The sequence below is a fragment of the Lycorma delicatula genome, chromosome 4, assembly GCF_047948215.1.
Source record: "Lycorma delicatula isolate Av1 chromosome 4, ASM4794821v1, whole genome shotgun sequence".
Lineage (NCBI taxonomy): Eukaryota > Metazoa > Arthropoda > Insecta > Hemiptera > Fulgoridae > Lycorma > Lycorma delicatula.
This window is the reverse complement of record NC_134458.1, coordinates 49,838,732-49,856,956: the sequence shown is the minus strand read 5'-3', so window position 1 is coordinate 49,856,956 and position 18,225 is coordinate 49,838,732. Positions and strand designations below refer to the sequence as shown.

Below are 18,225 nucleotides of genomic sequence, written 5' to 3'. Positions count from 1 at the left end.
TGTTTTTTCATCCATTTTATTTAAAAATGTTCAATGCTTTCATCTAAGTGAATCAGATAAATAATAGCTCATTTTTAAAAAGTTTTTCATATTATAATTGTTTTTTTAGTCCACGTAGTTTACAGTTCTCTTGTAACTAAACCCAACATACCTCTTAAAAAAAAAAAAAAAAAAAAAAAAAAACTGAAATATTATTTTGAAGTTTGACAATATTTTTGTCAAAATTAAACTATTCATATCAATGATAAATTTAATTAATTCTATTCATGATAAATTTTTTTTGTCATTCAAATTATAACCTTTGAGTATAATTATTTCCCCCCAAAAAAATATTTCATTCAGATGCAAAAAAAAAAATTATTTCTTCATTTTCCTAATAACAAGTCTGATATTGTTGAACCCAGAATGAAAATAAAGTCTGGCTATTTTTCTAAATTTCAATCTAAGACAGCATATAATCGTAGATATTACTTACGCAACATCAATTCATCAGGAACCTGAGAGCTCATACATGAGATTTTGAATTTAAAATCTACAATTCTAGAGGAACTGAATAAACCACAGCAGTCAACAACTGTGAGAACACATCTAATATTAAACATTAAGAAATTTTTAGCTGAAATAGTCATTATACTTTCACAGGATGATGTTAACCACATATTAACCACAATTAATTTTTACGGTAAAGGAATACAGTAATAATTAACGATTAGATAATAATATTAAACCAAGTTTAACACAATATTAATAATTACATTTAAATTAAGTATATTTCAAATGAGAGAATAAAAACAGAGATATTCAATAGCTGGAATCCTTTAATGTAATTATTCAATGGGTATCACAATGATACACAATGTTATTACTACAGTCATGGGAAGGTTGAAGGTACAAGAACTAATCAGACCAGTTAAATGTTAACAATATTGATTCCTCAATACAGTCATTTTCAGTTATTAAATTCAGTTAATAAGATATGCTAACCTGGCAATCTGAAAATATAACAAGCTACAGACATACTAACAAGAGACACAGTTCCCTACATTCATGATTCAACAAAGTTGATATAAGATATCAGGGGATTTCTGTAATATTCCACAAATCTCAATCAAACACATTCAACACATCTCTCAAAAGAATTTTGTTATGATGTCTAAACAATTGTATGCAACCTGACATGAGGCACATAAGTAGCTCCTGAAAATGGTATAACATACAACCATTCTCAAAAATAAAAAGCATCCCACAACTGAGGTAAAGGTTTCTTACTGCCTTATTCACAGAGCTAAAAATTCTGTTGCAGATTATCATGCCAAGCCCTCTAATAAAATACAGGTGAAATTCTGCCCTGAAAGAATCATTTAAAAAACCCATCAGAGTGCAAGTGGAATTCTGCCCTGTAACACCTTCATTGTGTTTACTATAGTATGGTAACATCATTACTCTCAAGAAAATAATTCTGACTGATGCCTTTCATATGTCAGGTACTGCATATTTGTTACCACCATAAAAAAGGATAGATAGTATGAAGCAACAAATAATATACCTTTTACTAGAAGCAATATAACACTGCGATATAAAATGCAACTAAGTACTCTCCACAAAATTCATCTTTCATGACAATATCTATGGTTTAACAATCAGCAACTAAGACACCTGAAAGCATCAGGCACTATCAATACCAAGATTTAATTATTTAGGGAGAAAAAACAAGCAATACTAAATTACAGGTGACCCAAATTTTCTGAATGAAATTAACAAGAATTAGCAAAACTGTGAACTATCCACGAAATTTGTTTTTAATAACTTTAAAATACAGAAATATGTATATATTCTTTGCAAATGTATAGAATAAAATTTTTACAGTGCATTTTTTCTTTTTCAAGTTATAACATTTTTGTTATATCATAAGTAATAATTAAATTGTAAAAATGTTGATATGTACTCAGTTATTAGTTTGAATTTTGAACTAAGAAATAGGCTCTTTATTTTATAATCAATTTCATAATTATGTAAACTTATTTCTTATAATTAATTAATTATACCTAATGTTTATAAAAGAACCTTATAATTTTAAACATTCATACTGGATTCACTAACTGAGGCACAAGCATTCTGTTAGTTCAAATTTTATCAGTAAACTTTAGATTCTTTATAATATACGATTTTAAATTTATTTGTCAACAGTAGGCAATCTACAATACCTTGAATGAAAATTATTCATGGAACTAGCGACAATACCACAGCAGAACACAAAATTTGATTCACTAAAACACCAAAATTGGAAGGAAGCCACCAAGTTATGCAATATCAGAGGAGAAAATAAAAGGAAAGAAACCTTTCTCTACTGATAGACTCAAGTTATTATCACAACATAGTCTAAAGCTGGGAATTCCTACTAACTGTTTAAAAAATAGTATGTAAGAAGCTTTCATTATATAATAAAAGAAACAGATTTCACAAGGTTTTTGACAAAGACCACACTAGAACTGATTGTATGTCCAGACATTTGTAATGTCTGACTTCAGTCTGGACGTAACCTCTTGATTTTCCTAGCAGTTATATGAAGAACATCTTGTAGTGAGAGAAGATTCTCGACCATAACTATCTGCAGGAGAGGATAATCACAGCTACAGCAAATATTAATCTGAGTATATGGGTGAAGATGTGGAAAGATCTAATATTATATATGTGGAATCTAATATTATATGGAGGTCTGCAAGAGTATGAATAGGGCAGGCATCAAGTTTTACCAACGTCAAGAAAAGAAACTCTTAAGATATGACCTTTCTAGGTATCCATTCATTTAAGCAAAATTTATACTAAAATTTCATTTGAAACCCAGGAACTGTTTTATTAACAACCCAAATTATCTGCAGTTTAAGCAAAACAGTTTGAATTTTTCTATTCAACAATTTTGGTAATCTTACATAAATTTAGCAGTCTACTTCATAGATTAATTTTATTTTTCTTTAACAGCCTTAAACTAGAATTGTAATATTTTAAACGATAATAATCTCTACTGCTAATACAACTTGATACTTCATGTCCTGTACAGAAGTGAATGATCCTGCTACTGCTTATTGACTCAAGTAATGCACAGTCAAAAAGTTTCAACTACAGACTAATTTCAATGTTAAAAACAGATGGCACTAATATTAATTTGTAACAGGTAAAGTACCAAGAATAATTTTACAAATAATTGTAAGATATCAATTTTTATTTACAACTCAGAAAGCAAAATAAGTCGATTCAATTTTATGCAAAACTACTGAAGGCATGTCGCAAATTAACAGAACTCTTCTAATATTTAGAAATTTTCAGTTAATTTGTTTAATGGCAAGTTAATACCACTTTAAATTTTAAAACTGAAATTTACAAAATGTATTAACAACTTTTTCAATCAAAGAAATGCTTTAATTAAGGAATTGTCAGCCAGTAACACCAACAATCTGTTCAGAAGCAGTCTTGTTGATCTGGATGCCATACTTTCTTATAGCCATATATGATGGTTTGACATCTAAAATTTAGCGAATTTATTAAAACATAATGATAAATAATGAAGCTGAGTTAAAAAGAGATCTCATATCAAAAATGCCCATACAAAGCATGATATTTCATAATACTAGTTAATTGCCTCATAAAAGTAATTGCTAAAAACACTATAAAATCTAACAATTATACACTCTTATGCCAAGTTACAAATGCAGAATATCTCTGAAATTAGAAGAAATTCTACGATCATGTGCAGAAGCAACAACAGTTCATTCAACCAGGTTCTTTTGGAAGTTTTGAGTAATTTTTCTATCGGGCAAAATATGTTAATACCTTCTACAGAAGATAATATTTACTAGCCTACCTTTTATCTCAAATGAACAATATAAAAGATTCTAGTTTAGATTTATTTCACTCAGTTCAACGGTTATCCTGAAAAATCTCTCTCTCACTCTCTCTCTCTCTTTCAAATGGGAGGAAGAATCAGAGAAAGAGAGAAAAAGTAATTGTAAAGTTGTGAATTTAAAGTTCCTGAGAAAGTTAAACTTCCACATGTTGCAATAGCTAATTATTTCAATAATGCCATTTTCCATTAAAATTCCTTGACAGAATGTTTTAAAAATTTCATAAACAGTTTTTTCTCATAGTAAGTAAAAATTAATATGCTTATTAGAATTACCAACCACTTTTTTATTTCTACTGATAATGTTATAACCAACATGGATGATTATCTGCCAGAGGTTGTGACTATGAAGGAAATCAGATATGGAGAAAAGAGGTTACTTCAATCTGTAAAATCATCAGGTGGCTGTTATAAAAGTAGAAAATGAAGAAAAGCAAGCTGTGATTATAAAGTGAGTGAGTAAAGAATGTATTTTACCTATATTAACTAAATTATACTAAAGCAATATAAGTAAATTGTACTAAAGCAATAGAGGAATTTTCAAGGAAAAATTTACAGGAAATTGATCAACACTAAATAAAAGGGTTAAACTTCAATTGAAATGGCAACTCATAGAAGAGAACTGGACTAATATTTCTAAACAACTTAAGCCAGTTTGATGCTGCAGATTATTTTTTTTTAAATGTGGTCATTATGATATAACTCTTTATTATAATAGAGAGCAAGGATTATTTAAAAATCCTTAATTTTACTTAGTTAACAGTTCTTTTGCAGTCTTCTGTTGCTACATTCTACAAAAACTGTCAAAAGTATTTTCACTGTTTAAAAAGGTAAAAATGAAGTTAATGATTACAGAATTGCAGGTTGACTCCCCAATTGCAATTGCAATTTTTCTAAACAATTTTTGAAAAATAAAAAGTAATATTTATTTTTTAAGGCTAAGAAACTAAATTAATGATTTTTTGGATTCTTGAAAGAAAGTAGCTGCTTTATGCTAGAGTTACATAAAGTTTTTAAAACACTTCAGCTAGAAGTTTATTTTTAATTGGAAAAGTTAAATATTTGGGATTTCTCTGCCTTGGTTAATGAATAACATGAGGTAGAAGTTTACTGAAATTGGTTTAACAAGCTAAAATTCTTATACATAAGATCTACACCTGCATAAAACCAGCACTTACTGATAAACTCATAGTTATTGGATTTATCTTTTCTTTATTATATGTGCATCATATCAATAGGATTTTATATTTAAAAACTCTCTTTGCACTTGACACAATTGTTTCTGATCACCATCAGACTGATTGATATGCCTGAAATTGAGTTATAAAAATTTTGAATAGAATAGCTGGGTAATTAGAGATAAGCGCAATTTTCCATCAAGTTATTTTTAATTTTGTCTTTTATTCATATGCATCTTACTACGATTAGGAAAAGAAAAAATGTCCCATATACACGGTTATTCAAAATACAGTAGTGTTCTTAATGGGAACATTCAAGAACTACAGTGACTAAAGTTTTATAAACTCTGCTCTCTGCTGGAAAAATTGCCAAGCATCTATTCATCAGTAATGTATTACTCTGTTAGAATTTAAATACAAATAGAAATACCCAGATATTGAAACACCCAGATATTTTATGTAAGCTTCAGCTGCAGTTGTCAATCATATAGAGCAGACATTTACATATTCTTGGTTGAGTTGTCTTACATATGTACAACTCAGCCAAAGGTTACATAAAACATGAATGCAGATATGCATGTACAAAATCAAATATAGTAAGTGATCCTTTACTTTATTCATGTACAATAGTTTTCTCCTTCATAAACTCTACTACCACTCTTTTCTCTCACAACTTAATTTTCTACTACGACATACCAATGTACACATAAAACTGCAGATACTATACTGTTTTACAGGACAAGTACTATCACTATTCAATTTTTCACTTTATGCCAATTTTGTTAACACCTTTTTCGGCTTTCGGCTTCACCATGGCAACATTATGAATTTAAACAATGATCATTTATTTTTAAATCTGACAGCATCTCAATTAGAACATATACAATCATTCAAAACAAACTTTTCTTTACTTGGCTTACTGTGTATTTGCTGATATGATTGAATATTACTAGATTGTTCCATAATGATGGTAAAATGTTGAGGCTAGTCTTAATTTACTCCGTAATTACTTTTCTACTTGTATAATTTTATTTAACTATGAAATGTTTCTTCCAAAAATTGAAGAAAAACTACAGAAGAGTTTTCTTTACCTGAATAACAGTTCCCTTTTTTAACATAGTTAGATTTAATGCTCATGTGAAACTTAAAAAAAAAAAATGCCCTATGAACTATCTAATAATTAATTTTTTTTATTTTTCTCATTTAATTTGAATATTTTTAGACCAATGTCTTCTTAGTCGTCAGTCATTTAAAAGAATGAGCTTTCTGTTAGGAACAGGAATGTTTTGATAAGCAGTATAAGAAGATATAAGAAGTAATAAAAGGTGTTAGAACGGGTTTAAAATGGTATATTATCAAGAATAATGACAATTCTGCATTCTATACTTTGAATTTCTTCTTTTTTGTTTAGTTATGAGATGTATATATTTATTTACACATATTTTGAGGATATAAATGAGTTATGCATAAATTTCTGTTCACAAATAAATTATTATAATTTCTTTCTTTCTCAACTATGCTTTTTCAATAGTATAATAATTATAGTTTAGGTAAGAGGAGTTTTTGAAGCAGTTTGTAATTATTTTATAAGTTAAAATTTATAGTGATTTATATCAGCCATGTTTGTCAAATATTTTGAAAGTAACTGCATTAGACCATGGTTATAAACAAAAAAGAAGAAATTCAAAGTATAGAATGCAGAATTGTCATTATTCTTGATAATATACCATTTTAAACCCGTTCTAACACATTTTATTACTTCTTATATCTTCTTATACTGCTTATCAAAACATTCCTGTTCCTAACAGAAAGCTCATTCCTTTAAATGACTCATGACTAAGAAGACATTGGTTCCCAAATTGTGCGCCACAGTGCCCCAGGGAGCCACGGTCTCTTCACAGGGGTGCCATAAAATATTGTAAAATCTTCATAATTAATTGAACCAAGACATTTATAATTATTTTATTTAATGTTAATAAAGTAAAAAAATAATGAAAGTACAGAGTTTTATTTATTTCTATCTCTTACTTACGAGTAATCGTACTTTTACTTAGAGTAGGGCACCATGGAAAAACTTTAATTGAAAAAAGGCGCCGCAACTCGGAAAAGTTTTGAAACCACTGATGTAAAACATAAAATACTTCTCACAACACTGATAAAGTAATTTTTCCTTTTAATTCTGTATATTACTTTTATAAACTTTTATTTTATTTTTTTTATTAATTTTTAAAACTGATTTAAGCCAACTGTCAGAACAGAAAGCAAATTATTTGAGCACTGAGATGCAAAGTACTCCATTCATTCTGAAATTCTAGCAGTTTTTTTATCTATCTTTAATTCCTTTTAACGCTAAATGTTATCATCATTAAATCTCTGATTGTAACAGATTATTAATTATATTTAATAATGTAAACAAAATGAATTTTGTCCAGTTGACAGGATACGAATATTGAATACTTCTGGAACATTTAGATAAAATTATCTCTCTATGAAAATAAAAATATATAATACAATAAACTGAAGTACTTATTAAATTGATGATTCTAATGAAATAGGAATGGTATTGTCTTTTACCTTTCACTAAGTGGCCCCCTGCAAAATGTTATAAGCATCAATGCAATACTCGCACAAAAATAATCTATAATCTACTTGAACAGAATAAAAATCTTCAAGTATAATCACAAGTGAAACCCATGACATAGAATTCTAACAAATAAATATGTGTTACTGTTTTGGCATCTACTTTCTGGTATGGCCATGCTAAATTTTTCATAATAGCATAATCACCTTGGCAACAATGCCCATTAGTTCAGGAAGATGCTGCTTTCAACTTTAAAAGTTTGTTATTGGGTTTCATAAAGTGTGGCAATTATGTTATTATTAATCTATCCATATTTCAATGTCATTCTAACTTTAATACGACTGTAAATTTGTGAAATAAAAAAACAACATGTGGGTTGAAAAGATCAGGACTTTTGCTACATATAAATAATGTACAGATGACTGCAAACCTGGCCAATATCATTGTTAATCAGCCACAGTGCGTAATAAAAGAGTGTTCTGTAACAAAATAGTTTGCTACAATGCACAACAAATGTTATTCCCTTTCCAACACAAGGAAACTAATTTTGTGGCACTAATTCCTACCTAAGGTGAAACATCTATTCTCTTCTTGCACTCTTATTCAATTTTGTTCTGAAGAAAAATCTGAATTCGTGTTGAGAAAATGTAAATAGAATTTTTCTCCCTAAACGGACATCTTACAAATAAACATACTATTTTCTTGCAAGTCTTTTAAAAGATTTGCAAAAAAATAATATTAAGAATAATGCAATATCAAAAATAATATACTTACTCTACCATCAGTTCATGTATTCAAAACTGTTAATACTTTTAATATTTAAACAGTTATCAAAATAATCTTGTTAATAACAATTTTTTATGCTATTTTTAGATGACTGTACAGGGCAAGCAATAAGTAAAACCTAAACCTAATCCTTACACCTATATAACAACTTAAAATATACCACTGTACATTGGATAGTAAGGAATTCTTAAATGTTAAAAACATTTTTTGATTATTAATAAATTTAACCCTTTTAAATTTTTTTTTATCACAGGTATTAACAACGTATGATAATGTCTTTGCGGATAACTTTGCTCTTGGTTGGATGGCTCACATTCAAATAATGGTGTTAAATTGACTTGTAAACAATTTTTTTTTTCTATTTCTTGTGTTCTATCTATGACTAAATTTCTTTTACAATATATCAATAAGTTTTCAGTTCATTAGTGTATGATAAATAATGAAGACTGCCATTTTTATAATTATAAAAAAACTTCTTAAGTCTCATATTTCTTTATTCAAATACCAGAATTACTCTTCAATATTATAATTCCAAATCATTAGTATTAATGTTAAAACAAAGATATCTGAACTTATTACAAGTTCACATGATTAATCTCTAAAGGAGATCATTTTTATTAGTTATAAAAACACAATTTCATGTAAAAAAAAATACTTCATTTAAACTCTTCATATAGACTCTAAGTACATCATAAAAAGGTTTATCTCAAGAATAATTCAGTAAATACATACATTCAAACTATTTTTTGTTTTAGGACATCAGTCATTTGATTGATATGATGTTATTCTCCACTCTTTTATGTACAGAGCTACCTTTTAAACTTTACATATTTAAATCATTTCTGCTACAGTTTTTGCATTTATTTACAACCAAATTAATATATGGCCTACCAATCTAGCCCATTTTTATATGATTCTAAAAAAATTTCTCTGGTCTCCTATTTGCTTCAATTTTGAACTTTAATAAATCACCTAATTTTCAACATCCTCCTGCTACATCACATTTTCAAGGCCTTCAAAATTTGCAACAATAAAATACATGGCACAGAAATATTTTAAATGATATCGTTCAGTTCTTAAAGCTTAACTTGATACAAGCAGACAACTTTTCTATACGAAAGCTCTCCTTGCCTGGGTCAGTCGTGCTTTTGATGTTTACCTTACTTTGCTCATCCTTCATAATTTTACTATTAAAATGACAAAAGTCATTTTAATAGTAAAATTAACTCATATAGTAACTCATATACATATGAGTTATATTATATATATATATATAACTCATATATATAGTAACTCACTGACATATGTTACCTTAACTTAATATTTAAATCGTCATTATCCTCTTTTTTATCCCATTCTATTACTCCTTGTTTATTACTACTATTTATTTTTCATTATTTTATCTGTTAAGAGAGTGCTGAATTTCTCTACCACCAATAAATCCATGACAATCAATATTTCTTTTAAGGTATTATTAGTTTTTGCCAAAACATAATCATCAGTAAATTTTAATATTCATATTTCCTTTCCTAAGATAGTTATTTAACTCTCAAATTTGTCATTCAATTCATGTATTACTTCTTACAAACTGAAGACTACACCCTTCTCTCACTTTTACAGAACCAGTACTTGTCTCTTCATCACTACCAAATTCTTGTGCAGGCAGTAAATTACACTTCTTTCCTTACAATTCAGTCATTTTTTAATTTTAAACATTTTATTTTATATTCTACATTATCAAATTCAATTCTTTCTTAGAATCTACAAATACTAGGTAACTATTCTTTTTTAAGCCTCCTTAGGTTAATCTGAGGGTTAGAATGGCTTCCTTCATATCCGTACTTTTTTTAAATAAAATGTGAACTGCACCTTTCACCACACATTCTGTTCATCTGTAACTATCATATTGTATTTTCAATGAATAATATATGAGGCAGAGTGCAGTAGCTTTAAAATGTGTTTGCCCCTGCTCTCTTTGGAACAACAATTACAGTTTTTTAAAGCAGTAGATATTTCTTTGGTTTATACCGTACTGTCCTTTCTGGTAAAAACTTCACAAATGGTCTAATATGCTTTAATCAATAAAGCTACTAATGTAAAACAATATCTAATTCCCTATAATTTAATGTTTATCTGTTATTATAAAAGTTGTAAAGGAAAACAATAAAAGAAATTAATTGTAGTAGATACTGTATATAATTGCAATAGAGAAAAATTAAACTAAGAATTTAATTAAGAAAAACATAATACAACATTAAGAAAAGTATACATAATAAAAAAATCACCTGCTTACTAGCACTCCTTCCTACATAAAATAAAACATCAACTTGTCACTTCACTATCTTACCTTGTCTTTGCAATGACTGTGATGTATTTAAATCATCTGAGGTACAAAAAACACTGGTTGGTGTCATTTTCTTTGAGAGTAATAAAATTCACTAAACTACCAGCACCTCCAGTGAACCAAGTGAAAGTGTCACTTGTAACACTGAGATTACCTGAATTTTGGTGGCTTAGCATGCTGATATGTATATATCCATTATATTTGACGTGATGAAAAATGCAATGAGAAACTATTTTTCTCAAAGGAAACTTTCACTAGTAATCCTGGCTAGCGCTGGTTGTTATTCCTGTAAATAACTGTAGTATTCAGGAGTGACTGGTGTCTCATGACAAGTCTCTTATAACCATATTGCACTTAACATATATAATACACACAGGCAATAAAAACATTGCAAAATATACACAAATAGATAAAGTAATATCGACAATATTTATGATAAAAACAAATAAATTTGTCTCTTTGACTATAGAAAAATTTTTATATAATTGTACTAATAGCTAAACAAAAAAAAATTTAAAGTCTGTCTGGCTAGGAAATAGTCCTTTGACCTTAAAAAACTAAAGAAATAAACAAAAGCCGTTAAAAGACTGGGTGGGATTTATAAATTGTTCTACAATATTGTGTAAATAATTCCAATTTAGGGTATATAGGGAAAACTAAAGAAAGATTGAAACTAGAGTAGAGGAAAATTTGGCTTATTAAAATATTAAAGAGCAGAGAGATCTGAGGTAGACAACTCTTTGCCTGATAACTAGTTACAAAATTAGTTAATCAGAAGCAACTTTAAAAAATATATTTAATAAACTAGAATTTAATAATCAAGACTTTTCATCAATAAAGAGTCATTAACTTCATTGTTGAATAATGATAGGGACCTAACATCCTTTAAGTCTTTTAGAATACTAGATTTATTAAAAGTTTTTTAGTGAAAGTTTTCTATCGTAAGAACACTAAAACAGTTATCCCGTCCCTTGAATTTTTGTTCACAAAAGGAAAAACCTGTTTAACTGATTTATACTATTTCTACCTTCTTTAGATAAAATTTTATATTCACTGTACATAAAGCAAGTGCATTAGGTTGTATTAGGCAATGTGGGTCAGGTGTTTCAGAAAATTAAAAAATTTTTAAGGTTACTTCACATGTTCATTTTACTTAAAATAACTCCTTCTGTCTTACTTTATTCTATAAGCACTGTTTGAAATAGTCATTTTATAATGTTTTGTAGGTATTGCATATTTCTTAACATTTCTTATTTCTTCACTTTTTTCTATCAGTAATAAATGATAATTGTTAGGCAATCAAAATAGCCATCTAGTTTTAGATTATAAATAAATTTTTTTCAAACACTTTTTGAGCCTATTCCTATTTATTTCAGTAACTATTTTTCAAAACTGTATTTTATATTTAAACAATCTTTCATTTTACATGTTAAACTTTTCATGATGTGGTATATCATATAGGTTATATAATAATAACTATCTAATCCATATAGGTTAGAAGGAAAAGAATTTTAACCAGAAGGATGTACTGACTATTAAATATACATGCTAAATATATAATAACTAGTGATTTATCAAAACATGACATCACCATTATTACAAAAGGGATTATTACAAAAGCATACGATAAAATATTTTTCTTCATGTGATATGAGAAATAAAATCATGGACTTTACAAAACATCAAAAACGCTTTCTGAAGCCTGAAGTGTTGTTTAATTATCACCCACTGTTTCCTAGTGTTAGGTTACAAAAATTTTAAATCCACTAATCAAATTTTGTTGTAACATATTATTTAGAATTCAAAAAATCAAAACAAATGTTTTTTTCATCTAAAGTAATATGTTAGCAAGTTTATAAATGCTATATTATACATGGGAAATGTTATACTCCCAGCTTTAAGGTAAATCCTTATAAGCAAATTGGGGCTGACAAATACTACAGCAGGTGTCTGGCAGCAAGCATATTGTTAACTTTACATATGATTTCTATACAATCTATTTTAGATCACACAGAACCATCTTTTTCTAAACTCCCAACTTTTTTCAAGGACATTGAGCACAGATTTATTATAGAGCTTGGAAAGTATGATTATTGTGCAAGGTAATATTTCAGAATTCTTAATAAATGACAAAATTTAAATTTAACATCAAGATTTAACTTTAAATACACAATATACAGCAAAAATAAAAACAATGTACTTAAAAAAACTCCTACTTTTAATGTATACTTTTTCATTTTTATGATATAAGAAATATTTTTTTATATGAAAAAATGCATGCCCAAAAATAACAATTTTTTTTTCTTTAAGTAATGACTGAATTACATAAAGTATAGAAACATCTTGGGTTAATTTAAATTTTACCTACTTCACAAATTTTAAATAGGAAAAATGTTTAATTTCTTGATCAAAAATATTTAAAACATTTTTTTTGCGCACTTAACTTTATTTTAAGCTTCCATATTTAAAATATTGATTACATTCTTCTTAAAATATGGAACATAGTTTTGAGTAATATAAAATCATAAATTTAGAGTAAAATCATAAATTTTAAGTAAAGTATAGTCTTAATTAAAAATGTAAAAAAATAGTAAAGAATACAATCAGTATTTTACCTTAATTTTTATATTTTCACGGTTAAATGAGCTATACTGTACATTATTCCACAACCAATTACTTATGATGCGATGTTTTGGCAAGTAGATGATAGTAGGGAGCTAAACACTCAAAAGACTGAGCTGTTATAACTGAAATATGCTGTTTAAAAAAATATATTGAATGGTAAATTAAAGCTTAATTAATTTTCTATTATCATTTTATTAAGAACTTATTTAAATATAAAACAAGTTGCTAATGTTTCATCAATAATGTCACTGATTTTCATGGAAAAAAAATTCAGTAATACCTCCAATTTATTTATTTATTCCATTAAATTCAAATTAAAGATAATGTCAAATAATAATTAATATTTAATAAATTGAATATTAATTTATTTCAGTAAATGCTTGATTTTATGAACTGTAGTTGGGAAGACAGATCAGTCTGTAAATTTGAACACTTTGCAAAAATGGCGGTAAAAAATATTTATACTATTTTATTGCCTTTGTTAACATATAATTTAATCAGAAAGACTATTTAGGTAATTTATCTCAGTAGTATATGACTGATAATTGTTAACTATTTTGTTGGTACATTTTTAAGGTTAGAATCATGAATGTTTTATTCCATAGCATATTTCTTTTTCCACTTGTTCAGTCACCTTGTTAAAAAAGATTCTTTAGCAGCACAAATGATTCAGGTACTGCACCTGTTGCTAAAGAATCATTTTTAACAAGGTGAATAAAAATTTGGAAAAAGAAAAGTGTGGTGGAATAAAACATTTATGACTAACCTTGAAAATGTACAAACATAAATAGTTAACAATTATCAGTCTTAGACTACTAAGTTAAATTACTTAAACAGCTTTTCCGATTAAATTTTAACAGAGTTAATAAAATAGTATAAATATTTTTTACCACTATTTTTACAAAGTATTCAAATTTGCAGAATGGTCTTCCCGACTAGAGTCTGTAAAATCAAGTATTTACTGAAATAAAAATACCACCAGGCGCATTCAATAAACTGGCACTTAATATACAGCAATACTTCTTATAACTTTTCCTATTTTCTGCTGGGTATTTATTTATTTTCTTTTCAACTGATCCTTGTCAAATCTATTTATTTAAACTTCCCTCTATCATGACTTTTACTAAATTCAAAACATTTTACATGGAAAATCTACTACTTTAATTATATTCTGCTGATGAGGTAGAAACCCTATAAAAATAATAATGAAAAGTGGTAAAACGTAATATATAATGAGTACATGTGTTTTTTTCACAGTATAAAATACTTTGTTTATGAATTTTTTCATTCAAAAGCGCTAGGATTTGACTATTTTCATGTTCGTTTAAAGAATTTATATTTAAAGATTTTTATGGTAATGAATACTGTACAAAAATATTAAGTAAATAAGGAAACAATCATGTTATATTAGTAGTTTTAGATGCAAATTAGCAACAACAAACACAATTAACCATAATTTAAAGTTTTATTTACCTAGGATAACTGTATTTATCAGCTAGACCACTGTAGCTGCTGCTTTTGTAGTTAGAACTACTATAATGTCGGTAACTCGTCTTACTAGGTGAGGTAACTGGTAAATAGGTGGATGTTTGATGGTTAATAGACACAGGCATTATCATAAAAGAACAATATTTACAATAAAGTACACTTTTAACACCACAGTTCACTGTCCTAAAACCACATAAGATTGCTTCAGGTCAACATACTCCGAAAAATTCCTAAAAAAACAAACAATTGCATAATGTTAGTTTATAGCGACTTAAAATGACATCAAATCATTTAAAAATATGCAGCATTACTAAAACTAAAACAGCACATGAAGTAAGTTCCAATCTCTGCGGACTGTGATCATATATCAAATAACCAATTTGTTAGTCTGTTACCTCTCATAGTGCAAATGTAACATTAATATTATAAATAACTATCAATTATCTAATAATAATCAAGAAGGTTTTCCAGATAAATTAACACGGAAAAATCACATAGTTAATACAAACACAATTCTGATATAACATAGTGAATTATATTTAATTACTTTTTCACTCTACACCGACATACAATTATTGAATCATTATCATTAATTAGCTTTTTATGATGATGAGGATATAAATGAAAAAATTCCAGATTTTTACTGGGAATCTAACTTAGAATCAGTTGAATAAGAAATCTCTATGCTGACCTTTACAATTAGTGGACCGACTTCTTAGCAACATTGTAAAAGTTATAAAAAAAAGTGTTAATGGGTTAATAAAAATCTACATTCATAAAATATTTATAGCAATATAAATTTTTTCTTGTAATTTTTTACAACTGACATTTAAGAATTAAAGGGAAAAAATAAACATGCAATTATATATTTTTTACATGTTGCAATAATTCATGTAAGTATTTATATATTCAAACTAATAATAATTTTGATGTTTCAAATACACCTTCTGAACATACTTTAACCTTTTCAGTACTGTTTTTTTTTTTTTTTTTTTTAATGAAGTGCATACAATGTTATAGGTACATGGACTACTTTTCTTATTTAAGGAGTCAATTAATTTGTTTTTTTTTTTCAATAGCCTGCTTGAGAACTGAAAATGGAGATAAAATTTCTGTTTCTTCTGGAATTCAGAAGTTTATAAGTCCTATCTTCATGAAAAACTACTTCACTATTCCTGTTGTGTTCATCATGACTTTCTGACAAATAATCATTTATGTAACCGTTATCTGATTCCACATTAAATAAAAATTAATTCCAACTAACCAAACCGTCTGCGTAATACACAAAAATAAAAATGGAACACAAATAAAACATGTCTTTTCACAGTTTTGCTCATTCATCCTAGGTAAGGATATGACTGATTTTCATTACATCTTTTTATGTTAGTTCGATTATATCAGATTGAAATGGTTCATTTTAAAGCTACCAGATTATAGCACATGACAGTGCAAGACTGTTTTGATTGCATTGATATGATGATAGTATTCTGCAGAGAAATTTTGAAAATGAGTAAACATAGTTAAAGCATACAGGTACTTTAGTATCTATGACACCACAACAGACTTTTAGAGAATTAACATAAATACATTCAACACTGCAGACTGATTCATACAGTTGAAGCCACCACAGATAGTAATACTTTTCCAGGGTTATAATGAGGCTAAGCAAGTTGATGTGAGTAATATATTATGCTATAACATTCATAATAAACCAAAGATAAATATGAGCAGTATAAATGAAGTAAAGTAATCTAACCTTAACCTAGCAGTATGAATAAACAACAAAAGAAGGTAGCTTGCAGACCATAAAGAATGCAAAAAATTTCCAATGAACATATTAAATTACTATGTAAAGAGCTTCTGGTAACAGAATTTAGAGCTTAGCAAAACCAAATCCTTTTCCTCAACATACCTTTGATAAACAGAGGACATACAAAAACAACAGTATGAAATGATACAATAAGTTTGCTAAGAAAGTCTTTTTATAACTAACAAAACAATCAATTACATGTTCTATGGAACATAAATCCACTCTTCAGTGTGTTAATTTAACTACAGACAAAACAAGAGAGTGAGAGAGAGAGTGAAGGAGCTGATAACCCCTGAAGGGGTTATAACTGAATAATCTTTCAATTATGTTGAACAGTAGCAACATCTTAACAATGTATGATCAGAAAAGCTACAAATGTGAATTACCTGTGCTCACTACAGTGTCAGTAATCATGTGTGCATTAAATCATTTTTATTCATTACAACATTTTTTCTGGGTCCTATATAATACATTCCTTAAAAACTTTTCCAACATCTAAAATATCTTAGAGAGCAATATGCTAAATAATATATGAAGTAATGAAGATATGATATTAACTGAAGCCAAGCTAATAAACTGGTATATCATCATAATTAGACATTCCCTGCATTCCATTGGTATTCAGCGGTTAATAAACATGTTTTTTTTTTTTAAATTACAGTACAACCCCATTCAACCGGACTTCTGGATTATCCGAACCGATATCAGGAAAGGCATTTTTAATTTTTTTAAATAAAACATGTACAGTAATACAGTATTATGTAGTAAATTAAAATTGTTAAATATATTAAATAAATACATTAGCGGGCCTACTGTATCCATTTTATTGGCAGTTACTTTGTATCACAGTTTTTACGTTCTGTAGTACTCAAACATACTAAAAGTATGTACATATTTTTTTTGATAACTCATATACTGCTTACCGTAAACATTTACTTTTTCTGAGAATAAAGTTGTCGTGCAATATTTTTGCACAGTAATTATAATGAGGGTGACGTACGGTTAATGACTGGATGTATAGGCCTATACACTCTGTCGTGCTCTATTTTAGTAAACTTTTATTCAGAAAAGCAGTACAGTGCCAGTATTCATTGAACGTTGCAATTGTAAGGTGTAGTTTGCTACACTAGTGATCGTGATTGAAATTTTGTGTTCTGTGCGGTGTAATTTAGTGGAATGGCAACTAAATGAAAGAGGGTAGTCACTTACATGGAAGAAAAACTTAATGCGCTACTTCGTATAGATAAAGGTAAAAAAAAAAAAGAATGTGATGAATTAAGTGTAGGAAACCAAACTGTTTCAGACTGGAAAAAATACAGAAAAGAGAATGAAGATTTCTGTTCAAAAATGGTGGCTAAACATAGTTTAGGCAACAGGGAGACTATCAGAATGGCAAACAAATAGTCAGGTAGATGAAGGTTTATTTATGTGTTTTACCCAAGAGAGGGAGCATGGGATTCCTATATAAGGTGCCATTTTACAAACTAAGGCTTTAATTTTAAATGATAAACTAGG

The 18,225-nt window shown here is 27.8% G+C and overlaps 1 protein-coding gene across 5 annotated transcripts in view; it reads right to left on the bottom strand.

Moving 5' to 3' along the window:
• The window catches only part of LOC142323372 (ubiquitin carboxyl-terminal hydrolase 2-like), a 124,361-nt gene that overhangs the window by 74,698 nt on the left and 31,438 nt on the right, over nt 1-18,225 (bottom strand). For all 5 annotated transcript variants that reach the window (XM_075362909.1, XM_075362912.1, XM_075362913.1 and 2 more), the window contains exon 2: nt 14,886-15,130. In XM_075362909.1, the coding sequence (XP_075219024.1) occupies nt 14,886-15,031 (146 nt within the window). In that variant the 5' untranslated portion in view covers nt 15,032-15,130. The remainder of the gene's footprint in view (nt 1-14,885; nt 15,131-18,225) is intronic.